The sequence below is a fragment of the Mastigoproctus giganteus genome, chromosome 2 (assembly GCF_048544385.1).
Source record: "Mastigoproctus giganteus isolate SK-2022 chromosome 2, ASM4854438v1, whole genome shotgun sequence".
Classification (NCBI taxonomy): Eukaryota; Metazoa; Arthropoda; class Arachnida; order Uropygi; family Thelyphonidae; genus Mastigoproctus; species Mastigoproctus giganteus.
The window spans coordinates 190,503,499-190,526,514 of NC_143576.1; the positions used below are offsets into that span (position 1 = coordinate 190,503,499).

General features: G+C 38.7%; 1 protein-coding gene across 1 annotated transcript in view; it reads right to left on the reverse strand.

Moving 5' to 3' along the window:
* Positions 1–23,016, reverse strand: part of unc79 (UNC-79 domain-containing protein) — a 1,082,710-nt gene that overhangs the window by 682,512 nt on the left and 377,182 nt on the right. The window contains exons 20-21 of the mRNA XM_090389680.1: positions 19,292–19,615; positions 6,750–7,022 (exon numbers count right to left, since the gene is read on the reverse strand). Coding sequence (XP_090245806.1) covers positions 6,750–7,022; positions 19,292–19,615 — 597 coding nt within the window. The remainder of the gene's footprint in view (positions 1–6,749; positions 7,023–19,291; positions 19,616–23,016) is intronic.

A 23,016-nucleotide genomic window follows, 5' to 3' on the forward strand; every position in this document is an offset into this window, starting at 1 on the left:
CATCATCAGTTCCTGAAGAAGATAGGTCAGTTTCATCACCAGTTCCTGATGTTTCAGCCACCTTTCAAGATGAAGACAGTGATCCTGACAGACCCCCCCCCACTTCCTGATATGTAACTGTTGTAAATTTACAACCTTACAATAATATACAATTTTACAATAATTTACAACGCTAGTTGTAAATTCCAGCTCTTCACTTTGGAAGCAGCCATGATGAATTTTCTTAAGTCAACAGAATTACTGTACCTATTTTACTGAACCTGTGGCCACAATGTTTGCCCATCTCTGCTCCCACCTCTGTCAAAACCAGATGGTTCTACTGTCACTTCAAGCCAAAGATAAAGCTGACCTGTTAGCACCCCATTTTATTTCCAACTCATGTATTAATGATCTTGGTAAAACACCTCCCATCATTCCCAACACGCTCCATTCAATGCCTCCTGTGGTCTTCGGTCAAAAGGATTTTGACGAATCTTGCAACACAGAGGCAGCCCCCAAGGCAGAATGCGCTGGTCCCACAGGAACTAGTAGTTGTTGGTGACTCTATTGTCAGGGAAACGGGGAACATGCTTTGTAAAAAGGATAGGTGGAACAGGACCAGGGTATGTCTGCCAGGGGCAAAGGTTGATGACGTTGTAGAGCGGATATGTGGGTTGAATAGAAAGAAACAGGTGCATGTATACTTGCGTGTACACCAATGCTAGGAGTTTAGTAAATAAATTTGATGAATTTGAGGTATTGCTCAAAACATCAAAGGCAGATATTGTTGGGATATCAGAGACATGATGTCACACAGATATAAGGAATGCAGGACTGGAATTTGGGGAGTACAACGTCTACAGAAAGGATAGACAGGATAGGAAGGGAGGAGGGGTTATGCTATTAGTTAAGAAACACATAAAATCCAAGGAAGTGAAGCCAGTCGACATCGATGGACAGGGCAGTGTCGAGACAGTTTGGTGTGACATAAGCATAGGTAAATCAAAATTGAGAGTAGGAGTGTGCTATAGGCCTAATGACTCTGATGAGTATAATAAGATACTGTACAGGGAAATAGAATGGGCCAGTAAATCAGGGAGTCTTATAATGGGGGATTTTAATTTCCCAGATATTGACTGGAATTTGTGGGTTGGTCACTCGCACACTAGCAAGGCTTTTGTGGATTTATTGGATGATTGTTTTCTACACCAGCATGTTCGGGAGGCAACTAGAGGGAGTAATACTCTTGATCTGATTATCAGTAGTGATTCTTCATGCATTAAGAAACTGCAGAAACTTCAGTGTGCTGAAGTGGGATTTACTCAAGGAGGTAACTACCATCAGAGGTAAAGGGAAGGGTTTTTGCATTCGTAAAGGCGACTATGATGGTCTGAGACAGTATTTAAATTCTATACAGTGGGACCAACTGATGATGTTACCAACAGCAAATTCAAAATGGGAAGCATTCAAGGAACTAATCTTGGAAGCTACCAGGCTTTACATACCAACCAAGAAATATTGTTCAAGGTTCAGACCTAAATGGTTGTCAGATGAACTAATGAGACATATGGCAGAGAAGAAAAATGAATGGGATACATACAAATTAATGGGTGACATGGAAGCCTATGATAGATATAAGTTGGTCTGTAACCAAGTCACAAAGGAGATTAGGCAGGCAGAGGCAGATTATGAGAAATCCTTGGCAAAGGATGCAAAGAAAAACAGAAAAGAGTTCTTTACCTATTTAAACTCAAGAAGGAAAGGGATGAATCAGATTGGTCCACTCGATGTTGATGGTTCAACAGTTGAGGATCCTGCTCAGGTGGCTAACAATCTAAACGAGTATTTTGCATCTACATTCACACATGAGGAGTTATTCAGGAAGGGGAATGTTGTAGGTGAAGTAAACATTGGCAGTGAGCTAGATGATTTTCTAATAACTGAGAGGAAATTGGAGGAGAAATTGTTGAGGATAAACATAAAAAAGGCACCCGGGGTGGATGGGATCTATCCAGTTATATTAAAGGAGGCAGCAAAGGAAGTAAGCAAACCCCTAGCCATAATTATGAGAGCTTCTTTGGACTCAGGGGAGGTACCCATAGACTGGAGACGTGCAAATGCAACCCTAATTCACAAAGGAGGATCAAAGGCTGACACAAGTAATTATAGACCTGTTAGTTTAACTTCGGTTCCAGGAAAATTAATGGAGGCGCTGGTTAAAGAAGCACTGCAGGATCATCTAGACAAGAATTCAGTTATAGCTCAGACACAGCATGGTTTTGTTAAGGGCAGGTCTTGTCTGACCAATTTGATTGGATACTATGATGTAGTCACAAAGGAGCTGGATGCAGGGAATAACTTTGATATTATATACTTGGATCTTAGAAAGGCTTTTGATATTGTTGCACATGGAAGACTGCTGCAGAAATTGGAGAAGTGTGGCATTGGAGGCAAATTGCTGCTATGGATAAAGGGGTGGTTAAGTGGCAGAAGACAGAGAGTGGTAATCAATGGACACTGCTCAACGTGGACTAATGTTATTAGTGGAGTTCCTCGGGGTTCAGTGTTGGGTCCATTGTTGTTTTCTGTATTTATAAATGATATTGATGATGGTATATCAAGCTTAATGTCCAAGTTTGCAGATGATACAAAGGTTGGCAGGGTTGTTAAGGACACTACTGATGCTATGCTGCTGCAACAAGATCTGGAAAGGTTGAGCAGATGGGCTGAGAGGTTGCAAATGAAGTTTAACATTGACAAATGTAAAGTACTACATATGGGAAACAGTAACCCCAGATCAACATATCAACTCTGTGGTACTGCGCTGAGGGTGGCAGAGAATGAAAAGGACCTGGGGGTAATTGTGCAGGCAGATATGAAGTTCTCTGAGCAGTGCAGACGAGCTGCAAGAGTAGCTCATGGTGTCTTGTCAGTGATATACAGGAATTTTTCTAGCAGGGATAGGGATGTGATTATTCCCTTGTATAAGGCATTGGTCAGGCTACACCTTGAGTACTGTATACAGGTCTGGAGGCCTCATTTCAAGAAGGATGTAGAGCTGCTGGAACGAGTACAGAGAAGGGCAACAAGATTAGTGAATGGAACAAAGGGTTGCTCTTACAAAGAAAGGCTTAAGTTTTGCAAATTACAGAGTCTGGAGACTAGGCATCGGCGAAGTGATCTGATAGAGGAGTATAAGGCATTGAATGGCTTGAGCATGCTCAATGCCGATGGGATTCTTCCTCTTGCTCAGAATAATCACCTGAGAGGGCATAAATTCAAATTGAGGAAGGACGGATGTCGGATAGATGTGCGGAAATTTGCCTTTAGCGAGCGGGCAGTTGGTTTGTGGAATAGACTTCCATCACTTGTTTAAGTTGATAGCCTAAACAAATTTAAGGCTCAGCTGGACAGGTATTTCGAACGAACGGAGGGGTGAAATGGGAGTAGTAGTTGTGTTTTTTTTTTTTTTTTTTTTTTTTTTTGGCTGATGCTGAATAAGCTTGCTTTCTTGCATCATATGCCTCTACTATTGCTAATGCTAATGCTAAAGCTCCAGGCCCTGATGGTATTTCTCCACTTGTTCTCGAAACCTGTGCTCCTGAACTTACTCCTGTTCTTTGCTGCCTTTTTTCACTTTCTTATTCCAAAGGTGTTTTTCCTTGTGCTTGGAAATTTGCTCATATCCAATCAGTTCCTAAAAAGGGTGACAAATCCCTCCCATCCAATTATTGTCCCATTGCAATTACTTCTACTCTTTCGAAAGTAATGGAGAAATCAATGAACTACCAACTCTTAAACTACCTAGAATCTTTCCATCTGATCAATGATCGCCAGTATGGATTCCATCAGTGTTGATGCACTGGTGATATTCTGGCTTATGTTTCCCATTTATGGACAAATTCAATGGAAAAGTGTGATGAAACACAAGCAGTTGCACTTGGCATTTCAAATGCTTTTGATCATGTTCGGCATAAAGGTCTTCTAAACAAGCTTGCATCTTATGATTTGCCAACTGTTTTTTTGTAATTGGTTATCCAGTTTTCTCTCTGACCACTCACTGAGGGTGATGGTAGATGGCTCTCTGTCTTCTCACTTCTCCACTAATGCTGGCTTCCCCCAAGGTTCAGTTCTTTGAGAAACCTTGCCCTGCTCAATCAGCTTAAATTTATCGAATATCCACTACCAATTCCTTAAATGCCGATCTCCAGGTAATTCTCCATTGGGGCAAAGACAACTTAGTTGATTTCAATCTTTCTAAAACTCGGTACTTCTTATATCTCACAAAGAGGATTCTTCAGTTCCTATGCTTATCTTTGGTGACACTAGATTATGAGTGTGACTTTAGTTAACGATTTCTAGGCAAGATGATATACACTAAGTGATCAATGAATTATAACCACCTCTATGAAAACTAAATGCGACCCATTGATGTGAGGTACGAGAGTGCACAGTTAGTTGACCTACGTAGCATAGATAAGGTGTCAGTGGTTCAGTAGGTAGTAAAATTCTGAGCATGATGGGTAAAAAGAAAGATTTATCGGATTTTGACAAAGGACAGCTTGTGGATGCTTGACGAGCTGGTGCCTCGATTTCCCAAATGGCTGAACTGGTAGGGTGTACGAGAGCTGCTGTAGTTAAAGTGTACCAGGATTGGCGTCAAAATGGTCAAACAATGACCCAACGGAAAAACTGCAAAAGTCAGCAAATGGTTGATGTTAGAGGTGAGTGCCGGGTCCGACAACTTGTACAGACGAACAGGCACAGCACTGTTGAAGAGTTGACTACCCAATACAACATGGGTCAACCCGGAATAATATCTGGCATGACCATGCATCACACGCTCACATGTATGGGCTATTCCAGCAGATGACCCCTACGGCATCCTCTCCTAACCAAGGTTCATCAACATAAAAGACTCGCCTGGTGCAAAGAGCATGCAAGTTGGACATTAGAAGACTGGAAGAAGGTGTGCTGGTCAGATTCGTCACGGTATTTACTCCACACTGTGGATGGTCCATCATAATCCATCATGCATGGTATCAAAAGTGCAGGCCGGTGGAGGCAATTGTATGGTGAGGGGCATGTTTCACTGGCAGGAAACTGGACCCCTGGTGTGTGTGGAACAACATATCGGTGGTCTCCGCTATTGTCAACTGCTAACCGCTATGTTAAATTTTTTTTTCCCGAATGGCGAAGGTGTCTTCCAAGATGCCAATGTGCCGCGCCATCGGACACTTGTTGTGCAGGAATGGTTTGAGGAACACAGTTCTGACTTCCAACATATCGATTGGCCTCCGAACTCCGCCGATATCAATCCCATAGAGCACTTGTGGGACACTATGGAAAGGCATATCAGGCATCTAGATACACTAATCACCTCCTTTCCTGTATTGCTGACTGCATTACACATAGCTTGGTTGTCCATACCTCCAGAATGCTTCCGACATCTTGTTGAATCAATGCCACGTCGGATAGCTGCTGTACTCAGGGCAAAAGGAGGATCTACAAGTACCAGGTAGGTAGTCATAATTCAGTGATCACTCAGTGTATCTCTTTTGGGGATTACCCTGACCTAATCTTTCTTGGCACAAGCACATTACAAATATTGCTTCCTTTGCTTCTAAAAACTTGGTTTCCTCTTTCGCTCTCGGAGTACTTTTTTTCCAAACAGCTGTTCACTCTGTACAAATCGCAAATTCGCCCTACCATGGAATATTGTTCCGACATCTGGGGCGGTGCCTCCAAAATCTCTCTCAGGCTTCTAGATTCTATTCAGAAGAGGGCAGTTAGGTTAATCAATGACTCATCTCTAACAGAGTCCACTTGCTGTCTCACAGATGTACCTTTTCTACAGATTCTTCCATGGGCACTTTTCTTCTGAATTGGCTTCTATAATTCCCACTCTCTCTTTCAAAACAGTCTGAACAGGCCATCACCAGCCAGCATCCATTTACTGTCCAACTTCAAACCACAAAAGAACTTTTCATTTTCCTTGTTTATTCATTCAACTGCCATTTTCTGGAACAACCTTCTTTCATACGTATTTCATGAAAAGTACAGTCTACAGAAGTTCGAGTCTAATGTCAACAAATATCTTCTTTCATCTTCTCAACCTCCAACCCATGCATGGTACTAAGTACCATAGATTCTAATATCTCTTGTGTTTGGTGGTTTTCATAAAAAAAAAAAAAAAAAAAGCGAAAATTTCAACTTCCGAGGTCTTGGAACGAATTAACATGTAAAGTTGCTCTAAAATTTTAACTCTCTGTAGTTACAGAAATTATGACATCTGGAGTTTTAATATTTGTAAGGATGATTGAGAAATATATTAATTTCTTTATATATAATCAATATATTTCTTTATTTTCAATAATAAAGAAATATATTGATTGAGAAATATACATAAATCTCCATAAAGTTGAAAAATAATAAAGATAAAAAAATAATACTCCATTTTCTGGAGTTTTGCTTTAAGGATTAAAACTTTTAGGGATGGTAAGAAATTATTTAACAAAAGCATTTAGAATCTTTCCTTGCTAGTCAGAAATAAGTTCATTAAAAATATCATGGTTTTTATCACTTAGAATTTATATTTAATAGAGAGCAACAGTTTATATTAAATAATATTATATCCTTGAGATAATACCTGAATTATGAGGTCAAAAAACATTTGGAGGCAAATATAAAAATACCAGCAGCTTACTATCCTTAATAATTATGCTTTTTATAGATATGCAATACTATAATTTCAAATACAAAAGCCTTACATCAGCCATAGTGACTTCCATTACAGGACAAAAGTATTCAACCAGCATAAGACTCAGCTGAAACCAAATAGCACTCATTTCACAGAAAAGGCACTGACTGCTTTCTCCTCCTCCTCCTCCTAATCCACTTGCTGTTCCACTTCCTGCAGTTCCTTCTGTGCAGGTATGGATTCCTACCCAAGGAGCTTTTAATATATCTCTCAGTAATACCATAACTTGCTGTGCATCTTTCTGGTCAAGACCTTTATGAGCAGGTATTTCTTGTAGTTCTAACTGAACATTAACAAAATTACATAATCAACATTAGACAATTAGTAATAATTGTTAATGTCTCTGTAATGAGTCACTAATAGTTATTTACAATCGTGATTAAATTTAACTAAAACAAATATAAATAACATTTGCCATTCGGCACTATTCTTAAGCAAAACTGGCAAAATCAAGGTTCAATTAAACTATATTTATCTCTAGTTTACTCTTAATTAAAGTACTTACCTGGATTTTTCAATACTGCATGAAGTAAGGAAAAATTAATCAAATTATTCATTTTTAATTTTTCATTACTTCATGCAGTAATGAAAAATCAAAAATGAATAATTTGGTTAATCTTTTTTTCTTGAATTTTCTGCCATTTACTTTGCTTAATTTGTTTTCATAATTTGATTAATCTTTGATAATAATCTCTCATAATCTGATTAATCATAATTTGATTAATCTTTTTCCTTGAAATTGCTGCCAATGTTTTTCAGTTTGTGTTCCCACCTGACATAAGAGTTGTGGTTTCCATCCACCTTCAGTTTCGTACATGTTATGATTACATGTCAACTGAAAATGTTAATTATTGTTAGGAAAAGTTTGATTGTAAATGGTACTCTGTTTTTGGTGATTAAGGTGTTTTGTGTCTTTAAAACTGGTGCATGCAGAGTTCATGGAATTAGAGTTTTTAAACTGTGTGGAGAATGTTTGTCAGTGGGTGGTCTAGGGCATATTTTTGGACAAATTAAAGATGATTTTAAATGTTGGAGGAGAAAGTATGTCATATGCTTTGGCTTTGATACTGTTGTTGTTGGAATGTGGGTTTTCTGGTAAAAGAGTAACTAAGGCCAAATTGAGCCTGCTGCAGTAATTATTTGAAGGCAATAATTCTTTCTGGGCATGAGGTATATTAATAATGTTCAATAAATGAAGCTGGTTTAAAAAAGTAAATAGTCAGATCATTGAGAATATGACTTAGTGCTGAGTTATGCTGAATTAAAAGAGATCTAAACTTTGTGAGCTGAGCAGCCTGAATGTGACAAAATGAAGAGGGATTGTGTTCAACTATCAGTAGGTAATGAAAATGACAATAGTAAGGTTGTTGTTGTTATTTGGTTTTTAGGAGCATTAGCAACCACGGCCATATTGCTCCGGGGATATGCAGTGGTCATTCCCTGAACTTTCTGCATCCTCTTTATTTGGTGGTCACGGGCTCAAACCCTGGTCTAATCAAGAAGCGTGTACTACGCACTGCTGCTCCTGCCCACCTGGCAACGGAGGTACCTAGAAAGAGAATAGTAAGGGGACTTGTTTACTTGTCAACAAGGGAAGGTGAGTGGGATGGGTATGTCCAACAGATGGTCAGACATAAGGCACTCAAGTTTTCACTTAATGGACAAGAAGGGGTTATTACAAAGATAACCCCTTCTTGTTTGTTTAAATGGAAACTGGAATTCCAGAGTTGAAGAGTTTGATTTTTTTGCAAGATTTTATTCTGAGTTTAGCACTGATGTCCACACTGGTCAATATCAGTCAATAAGTGGCCTGGTGACGTTTGAAAGGAACCTAAAGCTATTTAAAGGGTGTTATGTTGAATTGGACTGAGCCAGTGCAATGCTGATTTTTTTAGCCCAGTCGTATGCTGGTGCATGGTAGTTTATTCAGGTGTACCACTTGCCATGCCATTATAGAGAGTACCATGAAGATGTTCATTTTTGTTCAGAAGTTCATTTATTTATTTATTTTATTTTTTTATCTAACATTAAATCTAGGAACCGGATGTTGCCAATTAGTGGTATAATATACAATAGCCCAAATGGAATTTTAGGGTCAAGATGAATTCTACATTTCTTTGCAGAAGTGTACAGCCATTATGACAGTAGGTAGCCATTACTAACTGTTTTGTTTGTTATTTAGTTTTTAGGAGCATTAGCAACTAAGGCCATATTGCTCCGGGGACATGCGGTGATCATTCCCTGACCTTTCCGCATTCTCCATATTTGGTGGTCACGGGCTCGAACCCCGGTCTAATCAAGAAGTGTGTGCTATGCACTGCTGCTGCCCACCTGGCTTCGTAGGCGCCATTACTAACTGAACAGACGGTCAACAGCCATTATGTTGATGAACTTGTAGAGCAGATATCATCTTTTAAGGGCACAAAATTGATGTTGTATATGTTGGCACTAATGACCTTAAGAGTAAGAGATCTGCAGATTTACTTAACAAGTACAGGTCAATGTTTAAAAAAAGTCATGACTTAGGGTTAATTTGAAAGTGTCTGCAATTATGCCCAGACACAATAAGAGGGAGTATACGATGAGATCCCTGTCAATCAATTCGGCCCTGGAGAGATTGTGCTTGCTAACAGGAGAGACTGCTTCTACAGGGATGGAATACACTTAAATAGAAAGGGTGCAAGAATATTTGCTGATGATATCGAGGCAGTGTTAGGTGGGTCAGAAAACTGCTAGATTGGTAGGGATTCAAGACTAAAAGATAAACAGTAGCCGCAGGCAGAGGTGAAAGTGATTCTTGCACTGCTTCTATTATAATGAGCAGCAGCCTAGACAGCAGGTTGCTGAGAATTTCAAGCGCTGCTGGTAGTCATCATGGAACAAGTAAATACACGGGCTGTGTTAGGGTAACTAAGAGTAAGAACAGGTGCACCAATGATAGAAGTACAGTAAATAAATTTGATGAATTTGAAGTGCTGATCAAAAGTCAAAGGCACATATTGTTGGGATATCAGAGACATGGTGTCACACAGATATAAGGAGTGCAGAATTGAAATTTGGGGGGGGGGGTACGATGTACACAGGAAGGATAGACAGGGTAGGAAGGTAGGAGGAGGGGTTATGCTGTTAGTTAAGAAACACAAAATATAAGGAGGTGCATCCAATTGATATGGACAGACAGTGCAATGTTGATTCAGTTTGGTATGACATAAGCACTGGGAAAAGAAAAATGAGAGTAGGAGTGTGTTATAGGACTAATGACTCTGATGAGTACAATGAACAATTGTGCAGAGAAATAGAGGGACCAGTAAATCAGAATGTCTTGTAATGGGGGATTTCAACTTTCCAGATATTGACTGAAACTTGTGGGTTGGTCATTCGCATGCTAGCAAGACTTTTCTGGATATATTAGAGGATTGTTTTCTACAGCAACATGTTCAAAGGGCAACCAGAGGGAATAATACTCTTGATCTGATTATCGTCTTATTCATGCATTAAGAATTTGCAGATAAAGGAATCACTAGGTGACAGTGATTACAGTGTAGTGACGTAGGATTTACTTAAAGATGTAACTACCATCAAGGGTAGAGGGAAAGGTTTTTGTTTTCGTAAAGGTGACTACAGTGGTCTCAGAGTGTTTAAATTCTATACAGTGGGATAAACAGATGATATTTAAAACAGTGAATTCTAAATGGGAAGCCTTCAAGGAATTGACCTTGAAGCTACTAGGCTTTTCATACCAACAAAGAAATGCTATTCAAGATTTAGAACTAAATGGATGTCAGATGGACTAATGAGGCCCATGGCAGAGAAGAAAAATGTGCAGGATGCATATAAATTATCAGGTGACACAGAGGCCTATGGTAGATATAAGCTAGTCTGTAATCAATTCACAAAGGAGGTTAGGCAAGTGAAGGTTTATTATGAGAAATCCTTGGCAAAGGATGCAAAGAAAAACAACAAAGACATCTTTACTTATGTAAACTCCAGAAGGAAGGGGATGAATCATATTGATCCACTTGATGTTTGCGGTTCGATTGTTGATGATTCTCCTCAGATAGCTGACAAGCTGAATGAATATTCTGCATATACATTCACACTTGAGGAATTCTGTAAGGAAGGGTAGGACAGAAGTTTACTAAACTCTAACAAGGAGCTAAATGATTTTGTTATAAATGGAGAGCAAAGTAGAGGAGAAATTGCTGAAGTTAAACATAAAAAAGGCAGCTGGGGCAAATGGAATCTATCCAGTTATATTGAAGGAGGGAGCAAAGGAAGTAAGCAAACCCTTATCTATAATTATGAGAGCATCCTTAGATTCATGGGAGGTCTCCATGGATTGGAGATGTGCAAATGTATCCCCAAGTCACAAAGGGGTTCGGTGCCTTCGTAGCCGGGTGGGCAGGAGCAGCAGTGCATAGCACACGCTTCTTGATTAGACCGGGGTTCGAGCCCGTGACCACCAAATACGGAGGATGCGGAAAGTTCAGGGAACGACCACCGCATATCCCGGAGCAATATGGCTTTAGTTGCTAATGCTCCTAAAAACCAAAAATAACAAACTAACATATAACAAAGGGGTTCAAAGGGTGACACAATTATATACCTGTTAGTTTAACTTCTGTTCCGGGGAAAATAATGGAGTCACTGGTTAAAGAAGTGATGCAGGATCACCTAGACAAGACTAGTTGGTTCGACTACTGATGATCCTGCTCAAATAGCTGATAAACTGAATGAGTATTTTGCATCTACATTCATACACGAGGAGTTATTCAATAAGGGGAGTGCCAGATGTTTATCAAACTCTAACAGGGAGCTAAGTGATTTTGTAATAACTGAGAGCAAAGTGGAGGAGAAATTCTTGAAGTTAAACATAAAAAAGGCACCTTTTTTATGTTTAACTTCAAGGGACAGGATCTATCCAGTTATATTAAAGGAGGCAGCAAAGGAAGTAAGCAAAACCTTAGCCATAATTATGAAAGCATCCTTAGATTCAGGGGAGGTCCCCATGGACTGGAGATATCCAAATGTATCCCTAAGTCACAAAGGGGTGTTCAAATGCTGACACAAATAATTATATACCTGTTAGTTTAATTTCTGTTCCAGAGAAAATAATGGAGCCACTGGTTAAAGAAGTGATGCAGGATCACCTAGACAAGACTACCATAACAGTTCGGACAGAGCTGTTGTTGTTTGGTTTTTAGGAGCATTAGCAACTAAGGCCATATTGCTCCGGAATATGCGGTGGTCATTCCCTGACCATTCCGCATCCTCCATATTTGGTGGTGACGGGCTCGAACCCCGGCTAATCAAGAAGCGTGTGGTACGCACTGCTGCTCCTTCCCACCTGGCTACGGAGGCGCCGTTCGGACAGAGCATGGGTTTGTTAAAGGGAAGTCTTGGCTGACCAATTTGATTGGATAATACGATGTGGTCACAAAGGAACTAGATGCAAAGAATAATTTTGATATCATATACTTGGATTTCAGGAAAGCTTTTGATACTATTGCACATGAAAGACTGCTTTACAAATGTTGGAGCAGTATGGCATTAAAGGCAAGTTGCTGCAATGGATAAAGGGATGGTTGAGTGGGAGATGGCAGAAAGTGGTAATAAATGGACACTGCTCTATGTGGGCTAATCTTATTAGTGGAGTCCCCCAGGGTTCGGTGCTGGGCCATTGTTGTTTTGTGTATTTATCAAATATATCGATGAAGGTATATCAGGCTTAATGTTAAAGTTTTCAGATGATACAAAGGTTGACAGGGTTGTTAATGACACTAAAGACAGTATGCTACTCCAATTGGATCTAGAAAAGTTAGGCAGATGGGCTGAGAAGTAGCAACTTAAGTTAAACATTGACAAATGCAAAGTACTGCATATGGGTAGCAGTAACCCAAAAGAAACGTACCAACCGTGTGGTATTACACTCAGGGAGGTGGAGAATGAAAAAGACCTGGGTGGAAAAGATCATGGAGTTTTGTCAATGATATTTAGTAATTTTGCTAGCAGAGACAAATAGGTGATTTCCCTTTGTATAAGGCAATGGTCAGGCCACACTTTCAGTACTGCATACAGGTCTGGAGGCCTCATTTTAGGAAGCATGTAGAGTTGCTAGAATGAGTACAGAGAAGGGCAACAAGATTGGTGAGAGGAACAATGGGGTGCTCTTACCCAGAGAGTTTTAAGTTCTGCAAGCTGCAGCATCTAGACACTAGGTAACTGCGAAGTGATCTGATTGAGGTGTATAAGGCCTTGAATGGTTTGAGCAGGCTCAATGCTGATGGGATACTTCCGCTTGCTCATATTAACAACCTGAGGAGGCACAGATTCAAACTGAGGAAAGACAGTTGTAGAATAGATGTGCAGAAGTTTTCCTTTAGCCAGCGGGTAGTTAATTGCTGGAACAGACTTCTGTCTGTCGTGGAAGTTGAGAGCTTAAATAAATTTTAGGCTGAACTAGACAAACATTTGGAGTGACTGGATGGGTAAAATGGGAAGGTTTTTTTTGGTTGATGCTATATAAGCTTGCTTTCTTACCTCATATGCCTGAACTAGTGCTAATGTAACATCCATAATTCTTTTTTATTTATTCACAATCGGAGTTGCCTTTCAACGGAACACGTATTCGTGTGTTCCATTGCAAGTGATTGAATACAGTGATATTATCAGCATAAAGGTAAGTTACTATAGAATTTGGGATGTTCCTCATCAGAGTGTGTAGTCTAACTGTGATAAGTGTAGCACTGAGAACTGACCCACATGGGACCTTTTCCTCCTGAAGAGAAATTCTGGAAACACCCTATAATTATGTGGATTTAATAGGAGTTTTTTTTTTTGTTTGTTTTTTTTACTATTTACTAGAATTAGTCACATGGAACAAAGTAGCTCTGGGCTTCTGCCGCAACAACCAAAACAATAAAAAAATAAATAAATAAACCACCTGTGAGACCCTCTCTACATATAAGCATATATCCAGCTGGCCTTTGAATTTTCCTAAGCAGTCAGCCTCAACTACCTATGGCGGCAACTTATTACAGTAATCAACAAATTACTGGCTGAAAGAAAACTTTCTACAAACTTTCTTTCCCCACATAATTTGAATTTATGGTCCCCAGTACAGGTATCATTTATACCAGTATGTGGGGCCTTGAAAGAGTCCAAAGATGGGCATAAGCCCATTTCTGAACCATTTCAAGAACCTCAATGCCTTTTTTTGGTTTAGTTACTATAGACACAGTATTCGAGTACGGCCTTCAATTGTCTTGTAGCAAGATTATGACCTCCCTATCTCTATAATCAAATATTGAATAAATTATCAACAAGACACAATAGACCCTCTTTCTGCTTGCCTGCACAGAGAACTTTGTGTCTCTGCTAAAATCTAAACAAACAATGTCAATATTATTCCTACATCCAGCCTATTAGAACTATGTCAGCCTATTAGAACTAGCTAAACAGGTTTTAAACATGATTTTCTCTTTACAAAACCATGCTGTTTCCTTCTTCTTCTCTCTGTGTCATCTCCTAACAGAGTTGGCAACCACCACAAAAAATGCCTCTCAGTCTCTGGTAGCTTTGAACAGATGCCGAGCATTCAGTCCCATCCAATTCTTGATGTTTTCTAGCCATGATATGCGTCTTCTCCCAGGCTTTTTTCTTCCCTCATGGCACACTATGAGCTCCGTTGTCAATGCACCAATAAACAACAAAACAACCATCTTCTTCCCTCAATAATTAGCCATGGAATTGTATATATGTTGTCCTGCATCAGGTGTCCAAACTACGCCATTTTACTTTTCTTTACGTCCTTCAACAATTCACGGGTTTTTCCAATTCTTTGCAGGACACTCATTGGTCACCCTTGCTGTCCATGGTACTTTTAATATTCTTCTGTACATCCACATTTCAAATGCTTCTAGTTTCTTGGAGATATTAGTTTTCGGTGTCCATATCTCAGCACCATACAACAAAACTGACCAAACGTAATATCTCATCATGGGGATTCTAAGGTGGAGATCCAGGTACCCATCGCATAATGCAGATCTCATTTTAAGGAAATACTGCCTGGCCATTTCAATCCTTGCTTTTATTTCCATATCTGGTTCATTTTTGTCATTGATCTAACAGCCTAGATATCTGATTTTGTCAACTCTCTCTATCAGCCTTCTGTTTAACATGAGAGCAGGTGTTGGTATCGCCCTCATTAAGTACTATGAGCTTATTCTTGTTGACATTAATCCCAAGGCCCAATCTTTCATTTTCCTCACTCAAATGATTGAAGAGTATCTATAAGTTCTGCATGTTAATTGTACAAAGTACAGTGTCATCCAGACAGTGAAGGCTGTTAATCACTTTACCATTGACAGATATTCCTTCATTTCTTTCATCTAATGCTCTCTTGAAAATGATGTCTGAGTAAATGTTAAACAGGAGTGGGGAGCATACACACATCCTTGCCTCACTCCATTTTCAATGTTGATGTTTTCTGTCTTTCTGCTATCAACTACAACTAATGCTGTTTGGTTCCAGTAGCAGTTTCTGATTATTCAGATATCCTTTTCAACAAGGCCGGACTCCCCAAAGATCTCAATGAGCTTCGTGTGTAGGACTTGATTAAATGCCTTCTCAAAGTTAATAAAATAAAGATGGGCATCCAAACTGCGCATCGTCCATCAACTCCTCACAATTACTGAATATCTGATTTTGAATTATTTTTAGGAACATTTTGGTTCTTGGCTCATCAAGCTGATTAGTCTGAAGTTTCCAAAAGTCCTGGTGTTTAGTTTTTTTTGGGAAGAGCGATGAACGTTGATACCAGCCAGTCCTGAGGGATGTTGCCTGTGTCAAAAATTCTGTTAAATAATTCAACAAGAATGCTGGTGTTTTTGTAGTCAAGCAATTCAACTATTTCTGCTGTGATCTCATCAGGTCCTTTGGCTTCTTCCTTCTTCACTGATTTAATCACCCTCTCCACCTCGGATCTTAGGATGGATGGTCCTACCACTGCATTATTGTTGTCATCTAACTCACGTTCACTGTCAGCAAAGAGGTCTTTTATGTATTTAGACCACATGTCCAGTTTTTCTGATTCTTCCATAATAATCTCACCTTTTTCATTTTGGATTGAAGTTGGATGTTTCCTTCTATTAATTCCTAAAAACCCCTTAATCTTTTTGTTAAATTTAAAATCATCATGCTTTTCTTGCAGTGCTTCTATTTCTTTGCATTTTTTTGTGATCCAGCTCTCTTTAGCTTCTTTAATTTTGTTCTTAATCAGTCTGTTCCACCTCCTTATACCTTATTGCAATATTAGCAGCTGCTGCCCATATCGCAAGTCTACATGGCAGTACTGATGATAACCATGCTGCTATCCTCTGGTGTTTAATGTATTTAAGTATTTTATTTGAGCATATCCAATATTCTCAAATAAAATACTTTAGCATAACAACTTTCTGAATATAATGGAATTCTGCATGTAATACTGCAAAAAGAGCAGAGAACAAGGCTTGGAATCAGCTTCAGAAAAATCCAATTACTGCCAGTCTCATAAACTACAAGAAACTTAAGGCACATGCCCACAAAATCAGGACTTTTCTGGAGAAATTAAATGTTTTACTGGAAATTTTCCCCACTCTGTATCTGGAATGGACAGGAGATAATCCTTCTTTGAGGATTTAGATATTTCTGCATCAATCATTTCTAAAAGAGAAAGTAGTTGCTAAAAAATACTAAACAAATTTCAGCACAAAATCAGCTCTTTCTTATAATCAATTCCTATCAGTGGCTGAATTACAGGAATCATTAAATAAATCAGCCATTGGCTCACTTGGTGCCATATTTACATAATAATGTTAATAAATTTGAATGGGTGAACCTAACACTCCAGCACTCTCTCTCTCTCTCTCTCTCTCTCTCTCTCTCTCTCTCTCTCTCTCTCTCTCTCTCTCTCTCTCTCACTGCTTTTCAGTTGCACATTACCTATCTATCTCCTAACGTTATTCAGTAGTTTTACACATGTCCAAGCTTGGAAAAGGAAGTGAAGTTGGCCAGTATGAAATTAGTGATATCAAAATTATAGAAGATTGTTCATTAGAAAAACTTTATAGCCCGAAGGCAAGTAGGCTCCTGGAGTTGATGGCATATGCCCAGTAATTTTGAGAGGGGCATCACGAGTGTACATTGACCCATTAAGATTAATTATAAGGACATCATTGGATTCAGGAGACGTTCGTTTGGACTGGAGAAATATCAAAATATTGCCAATGCACATTGGCAGTTATAAGAGCAAAGTGGATAACTACTGAATTTAGTGGTGGAGAAAATCATGGAGGCAGTGATCAGGAGTATGATCATTTAGATAAAAATGGATTTCTGAAAGATTCTCAGAGATCTTTGGAAGTTTTAAATCTGTTCTGACTGAAACAAGCTCAGAAGTTCTAGGTTATGGGAAACATCTAAAGAAGGACTGGATGACAGATGAAATTTTGACATTCGTGGAGTAGCATTGGGACTAGTGCACTTTTGGACCAAAGTGCACTAGTTCCAAATAACTGTAATCCACTGAATTAGCATACGAAACCGTCTAGCAATGGTAGCCATGTGGATGATCATTAATACTTTATTATCAGTGGCTTTTACTGATAAAAAAGCCACTGATTTTTTTTTTATCAGTGGCTTTTACTTTATTACTTTTCCTTCATTGTTATGTCATGTAATAGATCACTACCATTTTTTTGTCATATATAGTAGATCAGTATCAAAGAACTTTTTTTATGAACTCAATTCAATATGACAATAAATCAAACTGGGCTGAAATCCATTAGCAATCATAATTTAATCCATAAACTAGGTTTGTGGTGGGGGAGAATCTGTATAATGAGGTCTAAAAGTATAAATGTTTCTCCACTCAACAGTGTAACCATCTAGTTGTATTTTTTATTTTATATAAGTGATAGTTGGATAAGTTGTAGGATTCCTTAGGGTACCGATTTGATTGACTTAATAAATAGTAGCAATAGCTTAATTTCCAGTAATTATCTTAATATAATCTGCAATTGGGCTTAGAGTGAATAAGGTGGAATGGACTAAAAATTGGGGCACCTCTGTAGCCAGGTGGGCAGGAGCAGCAGTGCGTAGCACACGCTTCTTGATTAGACCGGGGTTCGAGCCCGTGACCACCAAATACGGAGAATGCGGAAAGGTCAGGGAATGACCACCGCATATCCCTGGAGCAATATGGCCTTAGTTGCTAATGCTCCTAAAAAAACCAAATAACAAACAACAACTAAAAATTGGATTTGATGTGGATGAACTTAAATTTTTGAAATGGATTTAAAATATGCTCAAGAAAATAGAAGTGCACGTCTTCATCCTTGGTTGTCATGAATTAAAGTTGAAAAGAATTGGGACTGTGAGAGTATAACTAAGGGACCAATAGCCGTAACAATAGGCTTTCGTTATTAACGTCTTCAGTTGGTAATAGTGAAGAAAGAGAGAGTGTGCATGTATTTTAAAAGAACTCTAAGTTCCTGTGATGCTCTTTGATGCACGTGGAATCTCAGGTGCATGACATTCCAGACCGGAGAGAGGTTATAGGGTATTCTTTAATTCATGACAACCAAGGATGAAGACGTGCACTTCTATTTCCTTGAGCATATTTTAACTCTGTTTCAAAAATTTAAGTTCTTCCACATCAAATCCAATTTTTAGTCCATTCCACCTTATTCACTCTAAGCCCAATTGCAGATTATATTAAGGTAAGTACTGGAAATTAAGCTATTGCTACTATTTATAAGTGATAGTCATGATAAATATAATGTGTTTTATGATGACGGCTGACTACTGTCTTGTAAGAAAAGTGTTAATACTGCCAAGCCTGGAACCTTAAAATTTGCCATGCTTTTAATCCTTGACATAAAGATTTCCTGTTTGTCTACCCAGGGGCTCACATCTGGTGAGTATGGGTTTGGCACACCCAGGGTCCTGAGCTGGGTATCATAATTTTTCTATTTCTTTGTGATTCTCTCTCTCTCTCTCTCTCTCTCTCTCTCTCTCTCTCTCTCAGGGTAACTCGGGAATTTTTTTTTTTTTCCTGGTGTAGCATAAGCCTCAGGCTTCCTTGCACCATATGGCTATTAATAATAATAATAATAATAATAATAATATTACTGAAAACTATAATAAAATAAAATGGTCAGCAATGGGCCTTCTGTTGACCATTAAATGTTTCTGAATAGTGCTTCCATGCTTCTCCATGAAAATGGAAAAGCATGAAAGAACTGATCATGGAAGAATTATTACATATTTGCATGCAGAAGGTCAAACAGACGGATATCATGAAACAAAAGATTTTTTTTAATTTAAAGTAGGAATTTTTTATAGGGGAGAAAAAAGATCTAATTGATTTTTAACACAGGCATCATAAGCTTTTCTTTCAGAATTCCTATAATCATTCCTAAAATGAGATCAAAACTGTAAAAAGTTGAAAAATAAAGATGGTAAAACTAGTTGAAGCAACAATGAACACTAAAATGCATATTCTGCACTTACCTGTTTCACTAAAATGTCTAACATAAGAGTATAACAGGCCAGATTTATTTCTGCATCAGATTTATATTCAGGATCTGGTGGACAAGTAGTATCGGGCTGTTCCTGAGCACTTCTTGAAGGGGACCATGTTTGCTTTGTTTTAGTACCAGATGGCATTTGTTGCTGCTGTTGTTCAGAGTGTTGATCTACCTTTCTGGTTCCAATATCATTTGCAGTTAATATATTTGCAGTTAATTCATTATCAGCCATCACTGAATGAACTCCTAAGGTGAACATTTTGAATAATAAGTCCAAAGGGACTGGTACTTCCAAAAGAGTTAAAATCTGCCAAAAAAATGTATAAAATACTTGTAATGCTGATTTTAAAAACAATAAATAAATAATATTTAAGTAAGAAATAGTAATAAAATATGAACATATTCAGCTGCCCACTACAAGTTTTGTAAAAATATTATTCTAACTTTAATACAACCAACTTCATATGCCTGCAGTATATGAATCTGATAACATTTGGTAACAAGTGACTAAGGTTTAGTTAATGCTCCTATGACAAGTTCAGTAGCCAATATTTTCCTTTACTTCAGACCAAGAAGAAGAAGACTCAAGGACATTAAATAATTGACAACTACAACATACATTAAAATAGAACCTTCACATATTTGGCAACCAGAACAACTTTATCTCCATTAGTCTTGTACAACTGTAAACAAATGGAACAGAAATTGAAGCTCTCTCTCAGATAAGTTACAATAAAAATAACTTATCATTTGACCTGATTTAGCAACACCTTTATGATTAATTTAATCATTTGTGTTTCTCTTAAATTCATTACCAGATTATTAATAGAATTTCTAATTTTTTTCTCAAAACATAATTTATAGGACATTAACAATGAAGTCCACAGCTCTAATAGAAGTAATAGCTATAGTAAAATCTCATTATTAAAACTCAGTTTATAAGTAGTACTCATTTATATGAACCACATACCATTCCACTGCTAAAGGATAGGCATTTCTATGTAAATACATTCGTTTATTACAAATTTCGGTTAATATTTATTAAGAAGTAAGGTTTCACTCTGTGAGCAATAAATATTGTTATTTTGTATGTTTAATACAAACCTTGGCACAGCCGTCTCATTATTGCCCCTATTAGTGCCTCTGGCCACATGGTTCCCTGCTTCCCAAATTTCTAACTGACTTTTAGCATTAGCATTAGCAGATGCATATGATTCAAGAAAGCAAGCTTATGCAGCATCAACCAAAAAAAAAAAATAATAAAAAAAACAATATGCTCCCATTTCACCCCTCCGTTCGTTCCAAATACCTGTCCAGCTCAGCCTTAAATTTATTTAGGCTATCAACTTCCACAACAGGATGGAAATCTGTTGCACCAACCAAATACCCGCTAGCTAAAGGCAAACTTCCGCACATCTATCCTACATCTGTCTTTCCTTAATTTGAATTTATGCCCTCTCAGGTGATTATTCTGAGCAAGAGGAAGAATCTCATCAGCATTGAGCATGCTCAAACCATTCAAGGTTTTATACACCTCAATCAGATCACCTCGCAGGTGCCTATTCTACAGACACTGCAATTTGCAAAACTTAAGCCTTTCTTCGTAAGAGCAACCCTTTGTTCCATTCACTAATATTCTTGCCCTTCTCTACACTCGCTCCAGCAGCTCTATATCCTTCCTAAAATGAGGCCTCCAGACCTGTATACAGTACTCAAGGTGAGACCTGACCATTGCCTTATACAAGGGGATAATCACCTCCTTATACCTGATAGAAAAATTCCTATATATCATTGACAAGACACCATGAGCTACTCTTACAGACTGTCTGCAATGCTCAGAAAACTTCATATCTGTCTGCACAATTATCCCCAGGTCCTTTTCGTTCTCTACCACTGTCAGTGTAGTACCACAGAGTTGATACGTTACTCTGGGGTTACTGCTTCCCATATGTAGTACTTTACATTTGTCAATGTTAAACTTCATTTGCCACCTCGAAGCCGATCTGCTCAACCTTTCCAGATCCTGTTGCAGCAGCATAGCATCAGTAGCGACTTAACAACCCTGCCAACCTTCGTATCGTCTGCAAATTTGGACATTAAGCCTGATATACCATCATCAATATTATTAATTTTAAATACAGAAAACAACAATGGACCCAACACTGAACCTTGAGGGACTCCACTAATAACATTAGTCCACGATGAGCAGTGTCCATTGATTAGCACTCTGTCTTCTCCCACTCAACCATCCCTTTATCCATAGCAACAATTTGCCTCCAATGCCACACTGCTCCAATTTGTTCAGCAGTCTTCCATGTGCAACAGTATCAAAAGCCTTTCTAAGATCCAAATATATGATATCAAAGTTATTCCCTGCAACCAGTTCCTTTGTGACCACATCATAGTATCCAATCAAATTGGTCTGGCAAGACTTTCCCTTAACAAAACCATGCTGTGTCCGAGCTATAATTGAAGTCTTGTCTAGATGATCCTGCAGTGCTTCTTTAACCAGTGCCTCCATTAATTTTCCTGGAACAGAAGTTAAACTAACAGGTCTATAATTACTCGTGTTGCCCTTTGATTCTAATTTGTAAATTGGGGTCACATGCACACATCTCCAGTTCATGGGTACCTCACCTGGGTCCAAAGAAGCTGTGATAATTATGGTTAAGGGTTTGCTTACTTCCTTTGCTGCCTCCTTTAATATAACTCGATAGATCCCGTCCACCTCGGGTGCCTTTTTTATGTTTTTCTTCAACAATTTCTCCTCCACTTTCCTCTCAGTTATTACAAAATCATCCAGCTCACTGCCAGAGTTTAACTCACCTCTGGTATTCCCCTCATTGTTATTTGGTTTTTAGGAGCATTAGCAACTAAGGCCATATTGCTCCGGGGATATGCGGTGGTCATTCCCTGATCTTTCCGCATCCTCCGTATTTGGTTGTCACGGGCTCGAATCCCGGTCTAATCAAGAAGCATGTGCTAAGAACTGCTGCTCCTGCCCACCTGGCTATGAAGGTGCCACCGGCTTTCCCCTCACTGAATAACTCCTCATGCGTGAATGTAGATGAAAAATACTCATTTAGTTTGTTAGCCACCTGAGCAGGATGATCAACAGTCGAACAATCAATATCCAGTGGACCAATCTGATTCACCCCTTTCCTTCTAGAGTTTACATAGGTAAAGAACTCTTTGCTGTTTTTCTTTGTATCCTTTGCCAAAGATTTCTCATAATCTGCCTTTGCCTGCCTAATCTCCTTTGTGACTTGGTTACAGACCAGCTTATATCTATCATAGGCTTCCATGTTATCCATTAATTTATATGTATCCCATGCATTCTTCTTCTCTGCCATATGTCTCATTAGTTCATCTGACATCCATTTAGGCCTAAACCTTGAACAATATTTCTTAGTTGGTATTATTATTATTATTATTAGCCATATGGTGCAAGGAAGCCTGAGACTTTTGCTGCACCAGCCAAAAAAAATCTGAATTACCCTGAGAGAGAGAGAGAGAGAGAGAGAGAGAGAGAGAGAGAGAGAGAGAAAAGAGTCAGAAGAAGAAGAGAACCACCAAGAAAGAGAAGAATGATTATATCCAGCCCAGGACCCTGGGTGTGCCAAGCCCATACTCACCAGATGTGAGCCCCTGTAAAGCCTAGTAGCTTCCAAGATGAATTCTTTTAATGCTTCCCATTTTGAGTTTGCT